Raw genomic sequence first — 23292 nt, forward strand, 5'->3', positions numbered from 1 at the left:
AGCTTATACATCTCAGGCTTTATTGAAAAGTGTGTTACTACAAAATGTTAAGTAACGTTTTTAAAACACTCCCAGACAAGCAATCTTTATTCCAATTTATTTTTTCCTCATTATTTGTATATATTGTAACGCAACGGGGGCTCGGGCGGGCGCCCTTGCCGCATCTGGTCGGCCCCTGCACCCTCGGGGGCTCGAACCCGGGACTTCCGCGTCTCTCTGCAGCGACCTAGCCCCGTGAGCCAAAGAGAGATCTCTCCACAGCCCAGTAGCTGTGGTCCTGCTATCACAGGGAAGGGCGGTGACGTCACCCGCTCTGGTACGCCGGCTCTTACACAGCGCCCTGTCGGCCGTAAGCGTTACACTCTCCCCCGCTTAAATCGCCGTCCCCGGCGAAGGGCTATCCCGCCCCGCTTCTGACACCAATGTAACGCACGGGGGCTCAGGCGGGCGCCCTTGCCGCATCTGGTCGGCCCCATCCCGACTGGAGGCTCGAACCCGGGACTTCCGCGTCTCTCTGCAGCGACCTAGCCCCGTGAGCCAAAGAGAGATCTCTCTACAGCCCAGTAGCTGTGGTCCTGCTATCACAGGGAAGGGCGGTGACGTCACCCGCTCTGGTACGCCGGCTCTTACACAGCGCCCTGTCGGCCGTAAGCGTTACAATATTTTTACTTAACCAAAACAAAAACATTAAAATGTCTAACTGCATTATTAATTTTCCATTCCGATACACAGGAATGTCACAAACCATGTTTGTAATCAGTGCTACTGAATGCAATTTTTCCAGTAGAAGAACCGAATCGAAACTAAGTTTTTTTTTTTGTTTTGATCTAACGAATACGTGCCCAGCGGTCACGCTTTTAATCGGCATGTTGTGTGTCTTCAATCAGAAAGCACATGTTAACGTTATGTTTTCACTTAAGTTTCGAAATATTTGTTAAGTATGATAATTTTGAAAAATGCATTACGACTATGTTCCATTTCCAACATACTGCAGTCGAGTTAATGAAGTCATCCATGTAAGTGTGCTCTATCTGCGATCCGGGTATCGGTGTGGAGTGACCTGGCATCCAGTGTTTGTGAAACCAAGCAACAGGCGTGGGAGGCGGAGTCTGTCCTCTACACCTTCCGCAGATGGATGCTTGAAAATGGTTTCTAGTATCGAAACTTTGAACTTCCATTATTTATAATTCGCTGAAGGAAAAATATTGGTTTCGTTTTTTTTATAATGAATTTAGAAATACAAGGCGTACCAGCTACACCAAGAGGAGGAGCAAAATCCAAGCAAGGAGGAGAAAAGAATTATGCACAGGTAACTTGTCTATAGAGAGAGATATTTGTGCCTTTTGTCGCTTAAAACATTTGTTTTGATGTAATATGCTCAGTACGGGATTGTGTTTGGTTTGCAAACATTTAGTAAGGTGATTAGAATATCTTTTAATTTCTATTTGTACTATTCTTGAAAATAAAAAAAATGCGTATACATTTTCCCCGAATTTATTTTGAATGTTAAAGATGAATTAAGAAGGCCTCTGCCCTCAGACTTGTTAGCTACAAAGAGGACTACTGGTAACTAGATATAAAACTAAAACGTATTCGCAGTGAAAAGATGCAGTTATCTGAACCGTGAAAACAATGTGATACCCAGTCATAATAAATAAAGATTAATACGTATTGCTCAAGATAAAATATACATATAGTATGAGAACAAGCTAAAAAAATTGCAGAGGAGAGGGTTGAAAGTAAGTATAATCTTCTATGCTATCTAAATTCTTTTCACATAGGAATTTGATCTATTTTATTTTCCTTTCCAGGGATGGAGAGTCCAGTCAAGAGCATCTCGCAGCCCTCGTCCTACGGAGTAAGAATTACAAAGTTATTTTTCACATACGTTTTTTTAACCACAGTGTTAAGAATTTTAACTGTACTTATAGGACTATTACACACGTTACTGGGTATTTTAATTAATGTTATTATCTTTAGGCCTATATACACTGTGATTAGAAAAGTAAGTATCCCCCCCATATGATTTTATATTAAATGTTTCCTCTAAGAGTTGATCAGTCTTTCACATTGCCTAATTCTGCCCCACTCTTTCTTACAGAACTGCTCCAGCTCTGTGATGTTTGAGGGCTTTCTTGTGTGCATAGCTCTCTTTAAGTCCCACCACAACATCTCTATTTAGTTTAGGTCTAGACTTTGACTTGATCATTCCAAATCCTGATTTTTTTTCTTTTTGAGCCATTCTATCTTAGATTTACATCTGATTTGGATCTTTGTCCTGTTGAATTATCCACTTTTAGTTCAGCTTTAGCTGTCAGACAGATTTTCCTCTAGAATACTCTGGAATAGTATGGAATGAGGCATTAAAGGAGGTATGCGTTTCTTCTGGTCAAAGTAGTGTTTGGTTTTGGCCAAATATGACGTTTTGAATTATGGCCAAAACAACACCAATTTTGACTCATGCTTATAAGCCATGCTTATGTTCTTCTTGGAGAGCAGGGTTTTCCTTCTGGCTTTTTTCTTTTCGTGAAAGCCATTCTTTCTCAATCTTTTCCTGGTGATAGACCCATTAACTCTGACATTTATCATAACATGAGAGGCCTGTAGATCCCTGGATGTGACCTTTGGGGTTCCTTGAAACTTCTATGAGCATCATATGGCCAGATCACATAGAGAATTTTGTAGGATTTGGTTGAGAGCGAGTCACAAAATTACAAAATTAATTAATTAACCAAATTACATTTGTTGAATTTTTGGAGGATACATGATGCCCATTAAAACAATTTTTTTCAGAACATCTGGAAATTGTCACGAGAAGAACATTTTGTTATGTGGTAATTTACTTGTACCTCCAATAATTTGAAATTGTAGGACGGTGGAACTGGATCCTGGCTGTGTTTCAAGCATTGCAGTTCAGTCTGTATTCAGAATTGTTAAACTAGCTCTAATTAGAAAAATACTATCACAGACAAACATCATTAAACAGGTGTTTTGCAACAGTCTTTTTATATCTTACACTAATAAGGAATAAAAAAGTGTACATCAGATCCTCTTTTATTGCAATTAGTTAAGCAGAGGCTGCATGAATTATCAGGTTTCTTTACAATTTTGATGTGAACAGGAGCATAATTAACCTGTTCTGTAATACCAATACAGCTGTTGTTTTTGGCAGAGTCCCTGAGCTAAGACTGGGGAAACTTGGTGACTCAGAAGATGAGGTGAGTGATGCTTATACAGTTTCTTGTAATATTAAGTCAAGCTTGATATTAAAGTACAGTGGTGTCGAGTAGAATAGTAAGCACCAAAAACCTAGCATGTAGTGGAACCAGTAATATCTGTTGCTCTTTTTAATTCCTCTTATTATATTTTGCCATTCACAGTATGTTTTCTGGAATCTTAGGTCTGTTTAAAGTAAGTTACAATGGCTGCAGTAAACGAGGGGATTGTTGGTCAGTTTCTTTAATGTGGTAACATAACAAGCCTACTTACTGACAATTTACTTTTTGGATTATGCAGTTCATAGAACTGTAACTTCATTGGCACTAACTATATCATGGTTATACCATGGAATTGTATAATCATTTATATTTTTACATAGACGTGGTTACAAAAATGGTGAACAACAGAAAATAACTGTGCAGATTAATCAATGTGTAATAACTAACTCCCAAGGTGTAAAATATTTTTGCAGAGAATACAGTATACCTGAGTGGTCGGTATAATTAGAGGCACATGAGTTTTGGTTGTCTGGCACAGCTTTGGTGAAAAGAGTAATAATTTAGGCACACTGAGTTAAACAGATATTTATCAATGACAATACACACGCTAAACTACACACTATATGAATGTAAAACACACAATTTATGCTATTTACAAATTTACAGACATCCAAACGCCATACGTCCTTACCAACCAGAAAAACCTCAGACTGCTACCAAGCATTCAAATTTTATATAATGGCAAAATAAGAGATCAAGCTTCCTTCTAAACCGAACAGAATATGACCTACAGTTAAATGTCTCTGATTGTGAACCTGGATGCTACAATATGGGAACCTATTTCCCTATTGTATAATGTACTCAATAACCAGGAGAGGCCATTTAACCAAGGGATTCTTTACACAGGAAATCAAAGTTCCTAACAACAGAATAGCAAACTTCTCCTAACAAGGTTCAGACACTTGACTCCAATCTGGTCTTCATAAATTATCAGGACAGGGAGCTCTCACCTTCTGCCCTTCTGTTCCTTGTCCTTCCTCCTGTCTCTTCCTTCCCCTTTTTTCCCTACGTGCCTGTTGTCTTCCTGCTGTCTTCCTGGACTGTTGATTGACACTTAATCATTTATCCAGAACTTAATAAACTAAGGTAACTAAGAAACGTTTACCTGTTACTTTGCAGCCTACGCATGCTGACGCAGCTACCCACCTGAACTACTACCGCCTACAGCTGCTGCGACCCACTATGCCTTCCTCCAAATCTTTTTCTAGATCTCTTCGTCATACCTTCTCTTCCTCCCTGGGCCACTTGCCCACTTCTCTCACTAAACCAGCATTCTGTCCCCTGCTCCCACCTCTCACTCCTCCTCCATCCCAACCTTTGTTCTCCCGCTACTTTACCTTTGCCTACTGCCCTGTCTCTCTCACACCTGAAGAAGGCTCCACGGCCGAAACGTTGTGTTCTCTTTCTTCTTTTTTTTCAGCATGGAATAAACCTATTACTTGTTCCTTTGCAAGGTAACTAAGGTCAACTTTACTGCTGCTTTATTCACTGAATCTCTAACTTCTGCATCTCAGCAGACATCTCCTTGTTTTGAAGCCCCAGAGAACTGGAAATGTTGACAATGTCCTGGTGTCTTGATTCTTTAAGACACCTCATAGCAGTATTATGATGTAAAACTGTAAAATGTTCTGATGAAGCCGCAATATGAGGGTAAGAAGGTTGCCAAACATATGGGTGTTTCAGAATTCCATGTATAACTTGAGTTAACTCTTACTTTTAATTCACTCCACAATATGTTAAACTGTGTATTCGTTAAATTTCTTTTCACACTCGCTTTACACTATCTAAGGTGCCTGAAACAGTTGTTAAATTTAAATTATTTGTTAACTGGTGCATAGAATCAATTCTGCATACCTCTCAAGTTACTGTCAGTCTTGAAGGAATAAAAGTTACTTGACTAGTGGTTTTGCTGCTTCCTATAAGAAAGCTAACAAAATACGTCATGCATCATGGATTTTTTTTATGGATACTTCTGGCATTTAGTACCTCTGATTTTAAAAATACTTCTAATGGAAAAAAAACATTTCAGTGTCTTTATTTTATTCCTCCAACCAGCTTCCTTCGCTGCTCTCTTAAATTCTTTTGATATTTAAAACAGGACGTGTACATTCCTGCCAGCAAAGGATATCCTCGTTTTGGTCCCCCAGATTCCACCTCTACTGTGAGCTGGGGGTCTCCTCTGTCTGCTCCATTGGCTCCCCTTCATCAGGTCCGTCTACAGCTGGGTATATCTATGCTGCCACCATTATCTTTTAGAAAACATTAGTGTAGATAGATATACCTTGGTTCAGTTGATTTATTACTTTAATTCAGCCAGTGATTCTCTTTGTTATATGTTGTGTTCCTATTAGACATCAGAATGTTTATAGCTTTTATCATCAGTACTGGTGTTAAAACACCTGCCCTATATAGCAAACCGTGCGGGGATATCTATTTTTTTCATTCAGATCGAAGATGTATTTTCTTCTTTTTTGTCCTTATCTGAGGGATCTCCATTGCATCTTGATCTTAAATCACAGCTTTTAAAAATGTTATACTCTTACTACATTATAATACCTGATATTAAAATCCGACAAAGAAAATCTTTGATTGTCCAAACCTTTGACAGAATCATTGAGCAAATGAGCACTTTTAGCTGCAAATAAAGTGATTGGGACATTTACATATTGTAGTTTTGTTGGCAGTATGTGCAGCAGTATTACCACTTCTAGCCTGATCTCGTCAGATCTCAGACGATCTACAGTACACGGAAAAACAGGGTGTCACTACATCTGGTGGACCAGATGATGGCACTCTTCTCTCTGTCCCAGAATTTCCAAACCAATCCCCAGTATGATGTCAGAGGATACTGTGTTGTAGAAGGTGCCATCGTTAAGATGAGATGTTAAACCAAGGTCGTGATGACTTGGTAATTAAAGATCCCATGGCACTGTTTGTAAGAGCAGGTGTGTTAACCCCATTGTTATGGCTAAATTCCATAAATATGTTTGGCTTGCACAAACAACCCTACATACATTTGCCCGTAAATTCAAGTGGTGACGCAATTTCTCACTCCACTTCTCATGATCTGAAGTATAATGGGGCTGTTGGCACACAATGTGTGCATTACCTCCAGTCTTCTTCTGTGAGGGATACTTTGGGATTTAAAAATGTATATAATTAATGAAATAAATTATGGTTTTATAGTGATATCTTTTTAAATGTTCATACTCAGCCACAACTTAACAGGAGTTTCCTTCCTTGTAAAATAATATTGTAACCCTAAAACAAGATGGGTGAAGTATTACAAATCATAAAGCTTTCTTTAATTTGTGTTTTCTTACAGGCTACTAAAATGCACTTCATTAAAACAGATGAAAGCAAAAAGGTAAATGTTTTTATAGGACAAGACTTTAGACCTTGTTTAATGTTTTAGAAGGTCTAAGATACTGGTAGCAGTGTGGAATAGTGGTTAGGGCTGTAGACATCTAACTGTAGGTTTGCACATTTTGTACATCCATTTCTCTCGAGATTTATTCTGAAGACTCAAAATTAGAGTTTTCATTAAATAATCAAGTAAAAGAAATAAGAAAAATCTGCATTATATATTATTACTATACTATATACTATATAGTATGTATATACTACAATGCTTGTACTTTAATTTGTGTGGAATATCAAGTTAATTTCAGAAGAACTGTAATTACAATAAAGTGTATCATTTTACTAATTTTATTTCGTGGTTCTATTTTTAAACAACAATTTGTTGTGAGAGTGTTTTTATATAGTGAACACTCCCACAAGAAAAGGAAAAGCCTGTTTTCACTTTACATGATGCAGGTTCTCCTGTTTTTTATACTTTGTTGGTAATGTGTTTTATAGCCTCCACCGTGGGAAGACAAGACAATCCCTGAAAATTTGCCTGCACCTTCCGAGAGATATAAAATAAAATACAAGCAGTATGAAGCGGAGCTGAAGGAGAATTTTAAGCAGCATTCACAGAGAGTAAATGAAAAAAACAAGCTGGAGACCGAGGCACAGCCGTTGTCACATACAGCACCACAGCCGCAGGTGATGTCTGCTGTCATGTTTTGTGTTTGTTATTTGTTAAATAGGCCTTTTGGTTTAGCTGCGGTTTTATGAAACTGAGACTTGGGTAAATGTTGGTTATTTACAGTGCAGTACAACACAACAAAATGCATTCATGGCAGTGCTTTTATTTTTGCAGTACAGCATAGTTGGGTGGAAATTGCTTTTGAAGATGATAATTTGTCTTTTTGTGTTATCACCATTAATGTGGATTCTTAAGAATGTCTTTAATTCGTGCACATATTAATACAATTTAATATACTAACCCCTTATTTAAAGTTTACATTTGGACTTTTAAACAGCTTTATGCCAGACAAAAAATGTGAGTACACCGATTAAAGAGTAGCAAAATATTTGTTTTATTATTGTGTTATTACTACAGTAGCGGATTTATGAACAAAGAGATTTTCTCAAAGTTATTCATTAATTGTGTGAAAATTTCTTTCTGTGACATGATACACGAAGGAAGAATAAAATATTATTGAAGCTGTTACACTCTGCTTTCATGTAAAACATTCTATAAAAAATACTGCACCTTGAAGATAATAAACTCTTAACCCACCGTCCGACTAGCAGTGTCAAGAAGTAACTTTTGTATACTCCTCAAGTTCAGAAGTTATAATTTGAGGGATGACCAACTACCAGACCATCTAATATGCGAATTCTGTTTCACTGGAATCTTTAGACAGCAGCATTTCATGGAATTTTGATTTTATATTACGTGCATTTCTAATGAATAATACATTTTGTAAATAGGATAGCATAAATAACTAAGGTGGGGATTGTTACCACACAGAAAAATGAAGTAATTGTAAGTGCTGTTATTTTTTATTGGAAGATTCTAGGGTTATATTCTGAGCTCATAAACTTTGCTTCGATTGTTTCAGGAAAATGCCTAGCTATATACAGTATATGGGTGCAAATGTACTGTAAGTTACCCTGATTAAAGTGTCAGCCAAAAAAGCCTAAATGAAGAGAAGATATATGATGAAAAATGTTTCATTTTAGAAGTCTCTCAGCAATGAAGATGACTGGACATTGCTGGATGAAAAAGCCCTCCTACAGCAGTGTTATACCAGTAAGCCCTATACTATCCAGCACAGCATGAGAAAACTGGAAGCTGTAAGTGTTTTAAATTTAAAGCATGCCTTGAGCTTTAGAATGGGAAATGTGAGTCTCTTGAAACTTGGCAGATTATACAAACCAGCCTGGAGGTCTTTAAGTTCAGATCTGATCTGTGTTGCTTTAAGACTGTAGGTTTAAGTCCCCAGTGGTGGTGACTGATTACAGCTGCCATTTGGCTGGGCAGAGTGAACCAGTGGAATCTTGGTAAAAGCATAGGAAGACACAGACAGAAGCAAATAACATTTGAAAACAGTCTGTAAGTATTTGGACAGTGACACAATTTTTGTTGTTTTGGCTCTGTACTCCAGCACATTGGATTTGAAATAAACAATGACTATGAGATTAAACTGCAGAATGTCAGCTTTAATTCGAGGGTATTTATGTCTAATTGGGTGAACCATAGAAGAATCACAGCTAGGGCTGGATGATATGACCTCAAATCAATATCACGATAATTTCCCACATTTACCAAGGTAACAATAAATTAACAATAATTGTTTTGAAATCCTTGAAATTTTATGATTACATGATATGCTGAAAGATCATGTTTTAAATATGCGAAACTATTAAAGTTGCACACACCTCACCTTGTGTTAGAGACAGCTGTTTGGCGGAATCACGACCATGAGTCCTCTTGTCAGTCTCTGACCAAACGATTGACACTGCATCTTTTTTAGATACCAGCTCGTCTTCACTTGTACTTGAGTCATCCCTGCCTGACTGGGGTTCAGCAGAAGCGCTCGTGTTGTCTCATGCCCGGCACGCTTCTTTGTGTTTTGAATGAAGAGCGAAGGTTGGACAAGACAGAAGCATGTGACTGAATATGACAACTGGGTGTTGTAGTTTTTTAAGGGGACCGCTCATGAAAGCACACAGTGGGGAAAGCTTTTACCGAACATACTGACATAAGCAAAATTAGGTTGGTGAGAGATTCTTAACATCGGTAACGGTAAATTTTCGGTATATCGCCCAGCCCTAATCACATCCCTTTATATACAGTACATAGTCCTCCCAACATCAGTAATTTAAATAATTGGACACATTAACATAATCTTAAATACAGTTGTCATGTTTAGTACTTGGTTGCAAATCCTTTGCAATCAATGACTGCCTGAAGTCTGCGACCCATAGACATCACCAGTTGCTGGGTATCTTCCCTGGTGATGCTCCGCCAGGCCTGTAATGTAGCCATTTTCAGTTCCTGCTTGTTTCGAGGGCTTTTTGCCTTCAGTCTTGTCTTCAGTAAGTGAAATTCATGCTCAATGGGATTCAGGTCAGGTGATTGACTTGGCCAGTCAAGGACATTCCACTTTTTGGCTCTGAAAAAACCCACAGTTGCTTTAGCAGTATGTTTGGGGTCACTGTTGAAAGGTGCAGTGCCTTCCAATGAGTTTTGAGGCATTTGGTTGGATCTGAGCAGATAAGATGCTTCTGTACAATTCATCCTGCTGCATGCCATCTGCAGTCACATCATCGATAAAGACAAGTGAGCCAGTTCCACTGGCAGCCATACACGCCCAAGCCATGACACTACCTCAAGTGGTATGCTTTGGATCATGAGCAGCTCCTTTTTCCTCCACACTTTCCTCTTTCCATCACTCTGGTACAGGTTAATCTTTGTCTCATCTGTCCATAAGACTTTGTCCCAGAACTCTACAGGCTTTTTAATGTACTTTTTAGCAAACTGTAACCTGGCCTTTCTGTTTTTGAGGCTTACCAGTGGTTTGCGTCTTGTGGTGAACCCCCCAAGGTTTTGCAGGTGTGTTCTTCTCTTTATGGTAGTCTTTGACGCATCGATGCCTACATCCTGGAGAGTGTTCCTGATCTGTTCAACAGTCAAAAGGGTTTTTTTCTTCACGATTGAAAGTATTCTTTGGTCATCCACTACTGTAGTCTTCCGTGGTCTACCAGGTCGTTTGCTATTGCTAAGCTCAAAAGTGCGTTCTTGCTTCTAAACAATGTGCAAAACAGTTGATTTTGACACACCTAATGTTTTGGCTATGTCTCTGATTGATTTATTCTGATTTTTCAGCCTCATGAAAAATCGGCCCGCATTACTGGCATTGCCACTTCTTTGGTCCTCGTTGAGAGACAACAGCAACAGACTCCAGATGCAAATGTCACGTCTAGAATCAACTCTAGACCTTTTGTTAGCTCTCTTGTGCATGAACTAACAATGCAACGTCCACACAGCTGGCTAAGAAAAAACTAAGCAGCCAATTGTCCAATTACTTTTGGTCCCCTAAAATAGGAGGACTATGTATAAAAAGGGCTGTGATTCCTTTTTGGTTCACCCAATATAGACGTAAATACCCTCGAATTAAAGCTGACATTCTGCACTTTAAGTACAGAGCCAAAACAACAAAAAGTGTGTTGCTGTCCAAATACTTATGGACTGCACTGTATATACTATAAATGTATACTAAATGTATTTTAGGAAGATCTTGCAGCAGGAAGAAGAAAGCAGGCTGTGGTGGAGCAGGTAATGGTGGATCAACTATCCAGGTTAGACATTCTTTTGAAGTGAACTTTTCTTGAAAATAAAAACAAATTACATGAGTTAAGGTGTATTTCCTGTTGGAAGTGTTATTTGACCAGTGATGATTATTGACTAGAATCAAAAGTCTGTTACAAAGACAAATTCTAAAGGGTAGAATCTTTAGTTTTTAATTAAGGGCATGTTTTTCTAATATTCCATGTTTTTTGTGGTAATTGCTAGAAGCAGTGTCATTTTGTAACTTTAATAAGCATTTCAGCTATCTGCCAAATATATATTTTTAAAAGCATAGAATAAGTTGTCTCTTAAAAAATATATTTTTAGAGCAGTCATAAGTGACCCTGATCAAAATTCAACCAGCAATGAGCAGATTTCAGTACAGAGGCCAGGATCAGCGCCCTTGCGATTCAAGAACAGAGCGCTGCATGACACGAAGTAAGCATAAACTATGTGAACACTTTTTGGACAAAGTGATGTTAGGAGATTGTATAATCTAAGTATGGTTTAGCTTTAGAGATCTTTCTATTCTGCAGTAGAAATAAAATCTAAGTTTAGTGAACAAAATCAAAACATTTTGGCTGTGCACTCAACGGGTAATATGATCATATTTAATTAAAAATAACCCTGTGCTACAATTGCATGATCTTTTCATAAAGTGATAAATATAAACTGTGATATTAACATCACTTTATTAGCCCTATACAATGTCTTGTGTTAGGAATTCATCTTTTCGCATACCCCAGACAGGGAGAGAGAAGCTCGGGGGCAGAGTGCAGGGTCAGCCATTGTACAGCGCCCCTGGAGCAGTTGGGGTTAAGGGCCTTGCTCAGGGGCCCAGCGGAGTAGGATTCCTCTGCCGGCTGCAGGATTCGAACTGGCAACCTTCCAGCCACAGATCTTCAGATCCTTAGCCACAGAGCCACCACTCCGTATTAAATTGTTAAATTACTTATTCTTTCAGAGTGAGGACCAGATCAGCATTGACAGAGAATCTGCTGTCTAACAAGTTGCGCTTTGATGCCCGAATTTTAACAAGGTAAGTTTATCAATGTATATTTTTTTTCTCTGGAAAAGTGCTGCTAAAGCAAAAGCAGTAGAGTGTGAAGTGTGTAATAAGAGTAGTTTGAAGTTTCTTTGGTTAGAGCACATTTTTCTTTAAAATATTTTAATTCGCAGCTTCAAGCTCTTGATCAGATCCTGTATGAAATAAAAAGATTTTCCATTTCATTGGGACAATGTTTAATTTCTAGGAGTGGACATGATGCCTGCAGAGAGCTAATTGGATTCTTCTTTGCTTTTGATAAATCCTTGACTATCTATGAATATCGACACTTTGGAAAAAACAGGCAAGTCTTTTGTGCTTTTCTTTGTTTCTGACTTTCTTAAGAAACAATCCAATTCACTGTTAATTTGGTATTTTTTCCTAAAATTATACATTTTGGTTTTCTTTAGATCAAGTGCTCTCCCATTAATTCAAAAGGGGTCATACAGTCATCAACATGGAAGAAGAAAAGGAGTACAATTTGGAATTCATGACTTCTATGTGGTAAGTAGTTTTGCAGTTTTGCACTATTTAATGGTTTGGATTCAAGGGAAGATTTGCAAAATCTGCTTTTGACCGAATTGTGATTTAAGTAATTTAATTTTTTTAATAGTTTCAGACATGGACAAGGATAGTAATAATTACCGATATTAACTTTGTGTTTGAACGTAACTCGCTGCTTTTTTAATTATTGTAAACTTTTTAACTTATTCCTTTAATTTTTGCTACTTTATTGTAAAAGGGGGCTAACTTAACATTTACTACCACTGGACATAATCTCCCAGAAAATATCAAACAGAAGCCATTGCTAACTCTTCGGATTACTGATGTGGATGAAATGGCAAAAAGCATGTTACTGTAAGTTCAGAAAACATTTTTAATAGTATTATACAGTATAAAATTTAAAATTAGATCATTCTGTATGGTATGTTGAATTATAATTAATTTTTTTAATGATGCCTCTGTGATGAATGGGTATTTCTTCAGGTGTAAAAGGAAAATATAGAATAAAATTCTCAAGTATTTTAAAGTTCAGTCACCCCTGTATGTGACTATACGACAGGTATGACTTTATCTGTTGTATAAATAGAAGCTTTTCTTTTGTCAAATGGCAATAGCCTCATGGTGTTGCCACATACCTGTCTGACAAATGACAATTATTAAGAGAGCACATAAATGTAACTAAGTAAATAATAAAATAATGTAGTTCTTATCTAATTAAGTGTCTTCCAAATGTGTTGGTATGGCAAAGCCAAAACTATTACATTTGATTTACAGTCAAGCAGTTTGTATTTTTGATCATGAGATTAAGATGAATGATTAGCACAATACGATCTGTATGGTGTGTTGTACATATGAAGTTACACTACCAAAAAGTGTGAATGCTCAATTTCAGAGGTGGCCATGCAGTCCTAGGCCATACTTCACAGATGGTTGTTTGGAGCATCTGCAGTCTCTTTCTTTCTTCACACTTTACACTTTCCACTTCATAAAGATTTATCTTGGTCTCCTAAAACTTTCTTTTCCAATATTCTCTCTTATCATGTGTGCTTCTGATCACATTCTGAAGGATGATGGAGGACATGTCTTGGTCACATTATGTAATAAAATCCTGAACTGTAACTCAAGTCAAATTAAGTGATCTACAAAAGTCATTACAGTCTTCCCCCTTAAAGCACTAGGTTGAACTACTGTACTTCTGAACTTCTATACTTCCACCTCCTTTCCTGTTGCTAACTAATTAAAATAATGTAAACAGTTAACTTAGTAGGGTGTGGGTTGAATTGATTTTATTTAAATAGAATATTTCTAATGTATTTCAGGGCCTCTGTAGAAGACATTTACCAGGATCCAACAAAACAAGAAGTAGATGACAGAAATACACTCTTCTCCATTCAGGGTAATATTTCAGTAATAAACTATAACAAATACTTAAATGGGTAAAAAAAATAACTTAGTTTCCAAATAAATGCTTTCAAACACTGTATACAATATACAAAACATATTTATGTGATATCAGTCATAGAATATGTCATATGAATAATGTGATTTGATAAAGTGGCTTATGAATATAAAATTAAGCATTTTAATGGCATAGTGCAGTTATTCTCATTCCTGTTACTGGGGAGCCGCTGCACTACAGATTTTATAGGGAACTTACTGTAAGTCCTCAATCACACAGGGTTTGGAAACATGGCGATTAAGTCAATGATGTAAGTTGTTAGAAGCTAGAAGACCAAGTGGCTCCATTGCCAAGAGTATGGAATCGTGGGGAAATGTGTGGTTTGAAAGTCTTTGTGGAAATGAATACATTTATAGTGGATAGAACTAAGTATTTCTACCTTTTTAGATTTCTTAAAATACTAATTACCTCTTAAAATACTAATAACTAAGAACACGAGTAATCACTGTTTTTATTTTGTAGGGGTCGGGGTGTTTTTGTCATCCCCAAGTCAGTTTTATTCTAGTCATGTAATTTCATATCACATTATTAGCTAGCATCACCCAGTATAGAAGATGAAGAGGCATGCTCCCATTGCTGAACTGTTTGCATGCTCACCGTTTAGTCATAATGTACTGTAATCCCTCTTATATGTGCTGTCGTTTCTTCCATAGTGTTCTTAGGTAGAATTCTGTTTTAGATTGTTGCATTATGTGTACAATGCATCCTACATTTCTGTTAGTTCACTGTACTTCATTTTCCACTTTGTAGTCATTATGGATTTTCCATTTTATTACATATAATGATAATTAAGTGTTATATATAATTGATTTTCAGTTTACTTGTATTGCTACCTCGCAGCACTAGGGCCCTGGGTTCATTTCTGAACCTGGGGTGCTATCGGTTTGTATATCCCCCCCGTGTTCATAAGAGTTTTCTCCATGTGCTCCAGTTTCTTCCCACAGTCCAAGTATGTCTGTGTCTGTTTTCCCTCTGATGGACTAGCATCAGGTCCAGGGTGTATCCTGCCCACCGGGATAGGCTCCAGCTCCCTCATGACCCTAATTGGATGAAATGATAAGAAAATACACGGGTGGATGCAAGTTGATTTATTAAAAAAAAGATGTCGGTCAGTTATCAAGAGAATATCACAAACATTTGTCTTTGCCAGGAATACTGAAAGAAAAACTAAAGAAGAGAGGAGTTCGTACACTTACAGGAATAGGAAAGCTCTTCAGAAGCTTGGATAAATCTGGAGACGGTGTTCTACAAAAAGAGCAAGTTCAGCTTGCTCTGAAGGAGTTTCACTTGACATTGTCAGAAAAGGTAGGGCCAGGATAGACCATTGCTGAGCTGTCGAATTATTGCTGTCTAATTATTTAAAATATCACTGATAAATACTTAGGTGTGACTGTCCTCTGTAAAATTATTCTTAATTTTGTCAGCTTCTTTTAGAAGCTGTTTCTACAGTGTGTGCCTGTGTTCCTTCTGTTGGACAGCTAAATCCAGTTGTTATAATAATTGAAATAATATCTAAGGAGAAATATAAAAATCATTACATTACGTTTCGTTAGGACTTTGATGCTGTTTGGCGGATAATGGACCTGAACTGTGATGGTGAAGTCGATTATGGGGAGTTCCTAAGAGCAGTCACTGGAGAAATGAATGAATACCGAAAGGCATTTGTCAGAAAAGTAAGTCACCTGATAGAGCGATTTGATTTCTTGACTCACAATAAATGTGTGCCAATAAAAGATCTCATCTTCCAACAACCAAACACTGACAGTGTTCTTATCATGATCAAGTATTTAAGAAATTTAAAAATATTTGTATAAAAAAATAATATTAATAAAACTACAGTATGTTGCACTAATGTCTAAAATTTTTCCAACATTCAACTATGCCATCTCTTAATTTGTCTGCAGAAAGTTATTTTGGCATGTAATATTGATATCCAGTTGATACAGTACAGAATAATTAACAATACATGTCCAATGGTTTACCAGGCCTATATGAAGCTGGACCCAAACAAGACTGGTAGTGTTCCTCTGACTGACATTGAAAAGTTCTACTGTGCCAAGGGTCACCCAAAAGTACTGTCAGGTAAGATTCTGTGAATGCATAAAAAGTCTTTTGCATAAAATCTATTAATTTTTGACATTATGGAAATTTAATAAAAGTCAACTTTAGAAATAAAATTGAATTGTATATGCTTAGATTCAACAAGTACTGCAAGTTTTAAACACTGGTAGAAACAGGTACAAAATATACACAGATACAATGGCAGCAAATAAAAACATTACTTACATGAAGTTAAAATAAAACAGCAGTGATCAGAGACCAAGAGCTACATGAAAATACATATCAGTGGAAGATAGCAATAGAGCACACATCTTCAGTTTACATATTTAAGAACAAACCTGTTGCCTTGTGGGTGAATTCTGCTGAATGTGACCCACTTTTGAAGCCCACATGTCTAGTTTGTCTAATTTTACAAGAATATTAGTTGTCTGGGAAATACTGTAGCTGTATTCATATAAAAACAGCATTACTGAATACTGTCACAGGTTCCTCTATTTTCCACCTAGTCACCTGGGCTCAGTTCTTGGTGAAGCCAAATTTAATCAGTCCACAGCCAAAAAGAATGCTTGCAAAAGCCCTTATTTACAAGGCATCAGGCAACAGATATTGCTTGTAGGAACACAACACAATATTTTTAAAAATAAGAAAGAAATCAGAACACCTTCCTCCTTAAATTCTACAAGAGGATCAAGACAGCAGAGAGGAGCCTCTGCCTTTTATGTCCCATTACACAAAAACAGTATACAAAAACAAACATTGTCCCCACACACAACAAAGTATTTTTGTCTTGTATATTTTCTTTTAAACTAGTTTCATACAAATATTGTAGGTTATGGATGCATTAAACACCGGTGTTTCTAAATGGATGGGGAGACCAGCTCCTCTCCAGTCCACAAGAGGGCACTGTACAAAGAGGCCAGGGGCTGTCCAGTGACTTTAAATTGTGCCCTGATTCAAAATGTGGTTTTGACTCTGAAACCAAGTGAGTGCAACTGTAAGACTAGCTGCAGTTAAAAAACAAACATATGCACACAAGTATTTACAAATCCTATTTGTCTATTCTTTTATTTTTTTCTTTGGCCTGCTGCATGATGTAAACTATGAACATAAAAGGTAAGTCTTCAAATTCTTTTATTTTTTCCCCTTTGTTATACAGTACAGGCCTGCAATGAACATTGCAAGCTGTGGGATGGGTCCCATCTTAAATAATTAGATGAGTTGCTTCCTGTCTCCTTTAAGGGAAGCTAGTCTGGTTACTCGGGTGATGGAAAGGCTAAAATGCACAATAATAGAATTTAACTATGTAATGCAGAATGGCAGAGGCTTTTGGCTCTGCAACCTGGACATGTGCTTGATTTTACTTTAGCTACTCAGGAAATAATAAACTAGGATTTTCATTGTTCTGTAATACACTATATTGATCCAGGTGAAGCCACAGAAGATCAGCTGAGGGCTGGGTTTGTAGAAACCTTGCGGGAAGCTTGCACAAATCGCAATGATGTTTCATACTGTGAATTTGAAGATTATTACGAAGGACTAAGTATTGGAATATCTGAAGATGAAGATTTTGCAAATATCTTAAAGAATTCTTGGGGCATTTAAACATACAGGACCCTCAGTAAGTGGTTAATATAATTAACATATATATCTTAAATTATACAACATTGTGTGTTTGTGGAATGTGAAAATGAAGGAATTCACAAAGCGATTTATGCCCAGTGTCATGTTCGTAAGAATCACTTTTGAATAGTAAAAATTGAACTTTCACCAGTTAAATAGTTTAATGTTCTTCATCTTTCCTCCTCCCTCCAAAAATTCTAATTAATTTCCACTCAAGTGCCCAACCACAACCCTTGTATTTTTATTTCCCATGGCTTCTAAACAAGTAAAAAAACTAGTTTTGTATGTATACCAACATTAGACATAAACCCAACCCATGCACTTCTGTCATTTATAACCATTGTTAAAACATGTTATAAATTAAATGTGAGTTACTTTCTTTCTGCATACCCTTTAGAAAAATGACCACAATAAATTAAATTATGATCTGTTAAAAAAATTGACAAAACAATGTATACTTTGTTAGTGCAGGTTCGATCTATTTTGCATTTTTCATAGAATGAAAATTTAATGTTTTCCGAACATGAAAGTACTGCATCATGTGAAAAAAATGTAATGGTAAGGCCTATGGGTCTGACTGTCAGTGTGAAAGCAGTGGTTTTCAAAACAAAATAAAAGTTTATTTTCAGTGTTTATTTTCACACTGGTCAGTGTGGTTGTTACTTTGGGTGTTCCAAAGAGTTGTGAAAAGCCAGGTTTCTAACATTTCTGTGAATTACAGTGTGGAATAACTTGGGAATTTTTTTTACAGTTTCTCTTGCCCGTATACAGTGCTTTGCAAAAGTATTCACCCCACTGCATATATTCCACATATTTGCTGCAATTTTTACATTTCCAAACAGGAATTTATTTTTTGAATCTGCTCCAGACTAATAAAGCTGAAGATGATGATAGTATGAACATAAATTATATTTTTAAATAATATGAGAATATTCTCAGTTCCAAACCAATTTAGCTGCAGCAATTGTTTGAAGGGTCACAAAATTAGTGTTATGGTCTATGTTTTGCAGTTAATTAGAGTGCTCTAACTTCTGAAATGTAAATGCACCTGTCCGTTTATGTTCCCTCAGGAAGATATTCAATTTCAAGCCACAAATAGCATACAGAAGTGGTGTGGCAAATTAACTATGACGATCAAGTTGCTTTGGAAACAAATCAGGGATTAAGCTACCTTTGAGCACTGTCAGTTATTAAGACCACACACTTACTAGATCCAGCCACCCTTCCAAACTGGGCAGCCGACCAAGCAGGAAATTGGTTTGAAGATTGCAATAACTTTGAAAGATGTGTATAGTTCTGTGTCTGAGATAGGATTTACTGTTAATACATCAATGATACCTTGATACCTATATCAAGTGAGTGGATGAGAAGAAAGATGCCTATACCGAAGAACTCTTCTTAAATCTTGTATGAGATACTTTGCAGGCATGTGGCAGAAGGATACTTGGTCACCCTAGAGAAAAACTGAACTTTTGGTTGGAGCCCCGCAGTGGGACTAGGATCCTGCAGCACCCAATCTAATTCTCATGGTTCGGGATATTTGTGGCCAATAAATGAATTTACTCCACTGCAGGTAGGAGTGAGTGGTTAGACATTAGGGAGTATTCTTTTCATATTTGTGTTTATTAAATACTTAAGTTTGGAAACACACCTAGGAACCAGCTTCCTTAGTCTCCCTGTAACAAATCTTACAACCCTCAACTGCTGTAACATAGCTCACACATGCTGCATATCAGTACAGTATGTGTAAGTGCGCTTGCGCTCACGTTCGTGTAGTAGAAGCCACTGTCGATCATTGACCTTCATTTCATTCATGTATCTTGAAGTAAACTAAATGAAAGGTCTACATTTGTTAGGGTTTTTTTTTTAGTTTACGTAACTCGTTACCATGAAGGCCTTTATGGTGAGCTGTAACGGGCAGTTAAAACTGTGGATGCTCAAATGTGCATTATCTCATTAATATGTTACATATTACTTAATTAGCAGTTTAATGTGCTTTGGGTGGCAGCAAGTTGATTCAGTGGTTCAGTTCTTGGGGTTCTATCTATGTGGAGTTTGTATGCTCTCTCTATGTTCATCTGGGTTTCCTGTGGGGGATCTGGTTTCCTCCCACAGTCCAAGGACATACTGGAAATTCTGCCTTGGTATACAGTACATGTTTGCATGTCTGTGCCTGTGTGTGCCCTGCGATGATCCTGCCTTGTGCCTGTTGCTTGCTGTAGTAGGCTCCAGTTCCCCTGCAGCCCTGAATTCGATAAAGTAGATAGAAAATGGATGGATGTGCTTTTGGTTAGAAATGCCTCCAATACTAACATAGCCAATATCATTCCTATATTAAAAACGGTGTGCAGGCATGGGTATTGCAGGACAACATGGATCTTGAAATAAAATAGTGTGTTCAGCAGGTAGGATTAAGTTAGAATTAATAGTCTTGGCAGGGTCTCTAATTCAGTGGTTCCCAATCCTGGTCCTGGTGACCCACACCTGCTGGTTTTCATTCCATCCCACCTTCATTAGATAACTGCAGCTTTACTTGATTTAAGAAGTTGTTTCAATTGAAAATCTGCATCTGTTTTTTGTCACACGTTTTAGATTTTATTGTTCTTACAAAATACAACAGTTAAAGCTCCAACAAGAGCAGGGTTCAAACAGTTCAAATTAATCCTGTTGTTATTAAGTCAATGAAATTGATTGTGTAACTGAGGTCTCAGCTGGAACAAAAAAACAATAGGTCCATGGGTCACCAGGACTGGGAACCATTGGTCTGAATTTTGTAGTAGGTCTGTGATGCAAAGTATTACATATATCACAAGCCCAACACAGCACATCACTCATTTAGCACCATCCCAGTTGTCAAGTATAGTGGTGTCAGCATCATGTTACCAGGGATACTTATCAGCAGGGACTTGGACACTTGCCAGAACTGAGAGGAAAAATTGATAATGCAAACAACAGGCAAATCCTAGAGGAAAACCTGCTTGAGTCACCCAAGAATCTAAATCTAAAACTGGGTTTAAAATCCACATTGCAGCAGGACAATGATCTGAGGCACAAGGCCGAAACCAAACAATGGTGATCTTCTACAAATAGAGTGAATGTCCTTGAGTGTTCCTTTGAAAGTCCTGACTTGAAACCAATAGGAAATGTGTACACAATTGTGTCTTATCACCCATCACTAACAAACTTGTAGAAACTGTCAGTCCTATTCAAAAATACTGACAGCCGGACTTGCTGCCAAAGGTACTCCCACCAAGTTCTGACCGGGGGGGCTTGAAGTACTGAAGGAGGCTGAATACTTAAATATTCAGTAAATTTCACTTTGTATAACTTGTAAGCAGGTTTTGCTGAGAGTCAGCTTCTTTCACTTGAAATGGCATTCAGTTTGATCTTGGCAGTTTTGAATACAAAAAAATACCTTACTTGCAGTTCATAAAAATGTGATATTATTAGTATGAGGGGAATACTTTAATAATTGCTAGGCACTGTATATCTATCTGTTCTCAGGACTTATGGGCTATCAAAAAGCTGTCTCTTTGTGGATAGTTAAGGGTGCATGTGAATGCTTACAGACTAGAATAGAGCAGTCTTTCATCCTGCCCTGATACAAGTCTTGGGTTTCTTTTTACAGTAAAATAAGATTCTTATTAGATGCAAATAAAATATATTCAGAGTAACATTTAATTTTTCTAAATCACCAGTGAAAATTGATCTTATTTTCATGTAAAGGAACATATATTCAATGCTTTTTTTCATAACATAGAGCAAATCAATTAGAATATGTAACTTTTTTATTTTACAGTTATTTGAATAACAAGCTAGCATATTTAAGTGACATTCGTTAACCTTATGAAATTTTAATGGGTGAAATTTATGAGCTGGCATTTAATCCCTATAATTTAGAATTGCATTATGAATGTTAAATGTGCTAACTTGTACATTTGCTGTCATACTGCTATTTGTTCAAAAGAAAATCACTCTGGATGTTGTATCTTCATTGTGTATATTCATTTAAGTTTCATTAAAAATAATACTTATACTGTATGTCAGATGAGTTAAAAATAAGACGGCAACATTTAACAGGAGCAAATAAAGTAAAGTGTATTTAATGTGGAAATAATAGGCAGTTTGAATGTGTAAGTAACTATTGACAATATAATTAGTAACCATGACAGTACATTTATTCCAATGTACTATATTCTAATGTAGTGTTGGAAAATTCCATGTGTTCATTATATTAGAAGACAAACATAATGTTTTAGCTATAGGTGATTAAGATGTGTTTCTAAGAGTAAAAGTGTGTAACAGCTGGCAGTGTAAATATGTTCAGCTTCAAAGCAGAGAATTAGGGGATCCTAATCCTGTGATCAAAAGCAATCATACATTTTACCTTGGTTTACCTATTTAATTTAAGTTGTGGATAAATTATTGCCAATCAGCAGTCCAGAAATACACCATATAAGATCACATTAAGACCACAGGGAGGAAGAGAAGAAAAAGAAGGTCAGATCACAAGAGAAGAGACAGAAGTAGTTGGAACCTGAAGCTTGCGCCAGGCGAGAGCCCCCACGTCATGATCATCTAGGCAAAACCCGATAGGAGATAAGTATTTGAACCTTGCCAGAGAGCAATTATATTCTCTTTCTCTGTCCTTTACCTTTACATTTATCCTCTGTTCCTCAGCTGTTGATGACTCTTAAACATTTACCCAGAACTCATTTAACTTATTTCAAAGTAAGGCAGAGCATTCCTTTGATCAGTGTCTCAGACCCAAGTAAACACTTAGTTCCTTTCTTGCTCTGAAGCTCCTGAGAACAAGACATTTTGACACTAGCTAGATGTTTTGACTGTTGTCCCTAGACTCCTGAGATACCTGAAAATTCACTCGCAACTACCATAACAATATGCATGCTCAATTGGATGATTCATTCAACCAGTTTAAGATTCCCGTTGAATTCTTTGGTGGTATAAGCAGTATATTTTTGGGTATTGATGTGTTGCTGTCATGCTACATTAGCAGACATTTTTTTGGGGGGTGTCAGATTTAATTCTGCTGTTCCCATCAGTAGTTACTGTACATCATCAGTGAAAAAGGGTGAGCCTGTTTCAGCAGAGCCCATACAGTACATGCCAAAGCCATAATATTACATCTGCCAGGGCTTAGCATTTGAATAGAAACACAAAGATGAAACAGGAGAGCTTTAAAACAAGGTTTTATGTATAGGTGAAACCAAGATCTACCTTTACAACAGTGAAGAAAAGTTAAAGTGTGGAGAACGAAAGGAACTGCAGGTGGTCCAAAGAACAGCACCTCATCCATGAAGCACAGTAGAGGTAATGTCATGAACACCTCTGGAACCAACTTTATGTAGGTTTTATGTTTTAAGTGTATGTTATCAATGCCCACATAAACACAAAGAAACTGATGAATCATGCATCAAATACTGTATGTTTCATTAAGATCTCAGTGTGTTCAGCACAAATAAACTCTGTACTGTATACATTATTGATTGGGATTGGGAAAAAAAAACATGGTATACCACATGCGGATTTATATGTGTGAGTGTTAATACATTTGTCTGTATTGTTCACCAAAAATAATGTTAGTATGAGTTTTTGAATTATTACATTTTACAGTATC

At 37.0% G+C, this 23292-nt stretch overlaps 1 protein-coding gene across 3 annotated transcripts; it reads left to right on the plus strand.

Moving 5' to 3' along the window:
- The first annotated feature begins 975 nt into the window (after nucleotides 1-975).
- On the plus strand, nucleotides 976-18295 carry caps2 (calcyphosine 2). Of its 3 annotated transcripts, none has more exons than XM_088647322.1 (18): nucleotides 976-1309; nucleotides 1812-1858; nucleotides 3173-3218; nucleotides 5377-5487; nucleotides 6604-6645; nucleotides 7140-7328; nucleotides 8358-8468; nucleotides 10909-10976; nucleotides 11293-11403; nucleotides 11930-12004; nucleotides 12219-12314; nucleotides 12421-12514; nucleotides 12753-12868; nucleotides 13834-13910; nucleotides 15124-15278; nucleotides 15527-15646; nucleotides 15959-16055; nucleotides 17461-18295. In XM_088647322.1, the coding sequence occupies exons 1-18, from the start codon at nucleotides 1226-1228 to the stop codon at nucleotides 17634-17636; spliced, it is 1815 nt and encodes a 604-aa protein (XP_088503448.1). In that variant the 5' UTR covers nucleotides 976-1225; the 3' UTR covers nucleotides 17637-18295. The 3 variants fall into 3 exon arrangements, with proteins under 3 accessions (XP_088503448.1, XP_088503447.1, XP_088503449.1); XM_088647321.1 differs by having other exon boundaries at nucleotides 990-1309; nucleotides 8355-8468; XM_088647323.1 differs by lacking the exons at nucleotides 976-1309; nucleotides 1812-1858; nucleotides 3173-3218 and having other exon boundaries at nucleotides 5376-5503; nucleotides 8355-8468.
- The last annotated feature ends 4997 nt before the right edge of the window (nucleotides 18296-23292 follow it).

This window comes from Lepisosteus platostomus, chromosome 9 (genome assembly GCF_059453375.1).
Source record: "Lepisosteus platostomus isolate fLepPlt1 chromosome 9, fLepPlt1.hap1, whole genome shotgun sequence".
NCBI lineage: Eukaryota > Metazoa > Chordata > Actinopteri > Semionotiformes > Lepisosteidae > Lepisosteus > Lepisosteus platostomus.

What these genes read in the sequence shown, in the direction of transcription:
- caps2 (XM_088647321.1), top strand. Translation starts at nt 1,226, where the DNA reads ATGAATTTAGAAATACAAGGCGTACCAGCTACACCAAGAGGAGGAGCA. An exon ending in CGCAGCCCTCGTCCTACGGA is followed by an intron (nt 1,859 to 3,172) that starts GTAAGAATTACA and finishes TGTTTTTGGCAG; the next exon opens with AGTCCCTGAGCTAAGACTGG. An exon ending in GATGCCCGAATTTTAACAAG is followed by an intron (nt 12,005 to 12,218) that starts GTAAGTTTATCA and finishes TTTAATTTCTAG; the next exon opens with GAGTGGACATGATGCCTGCA.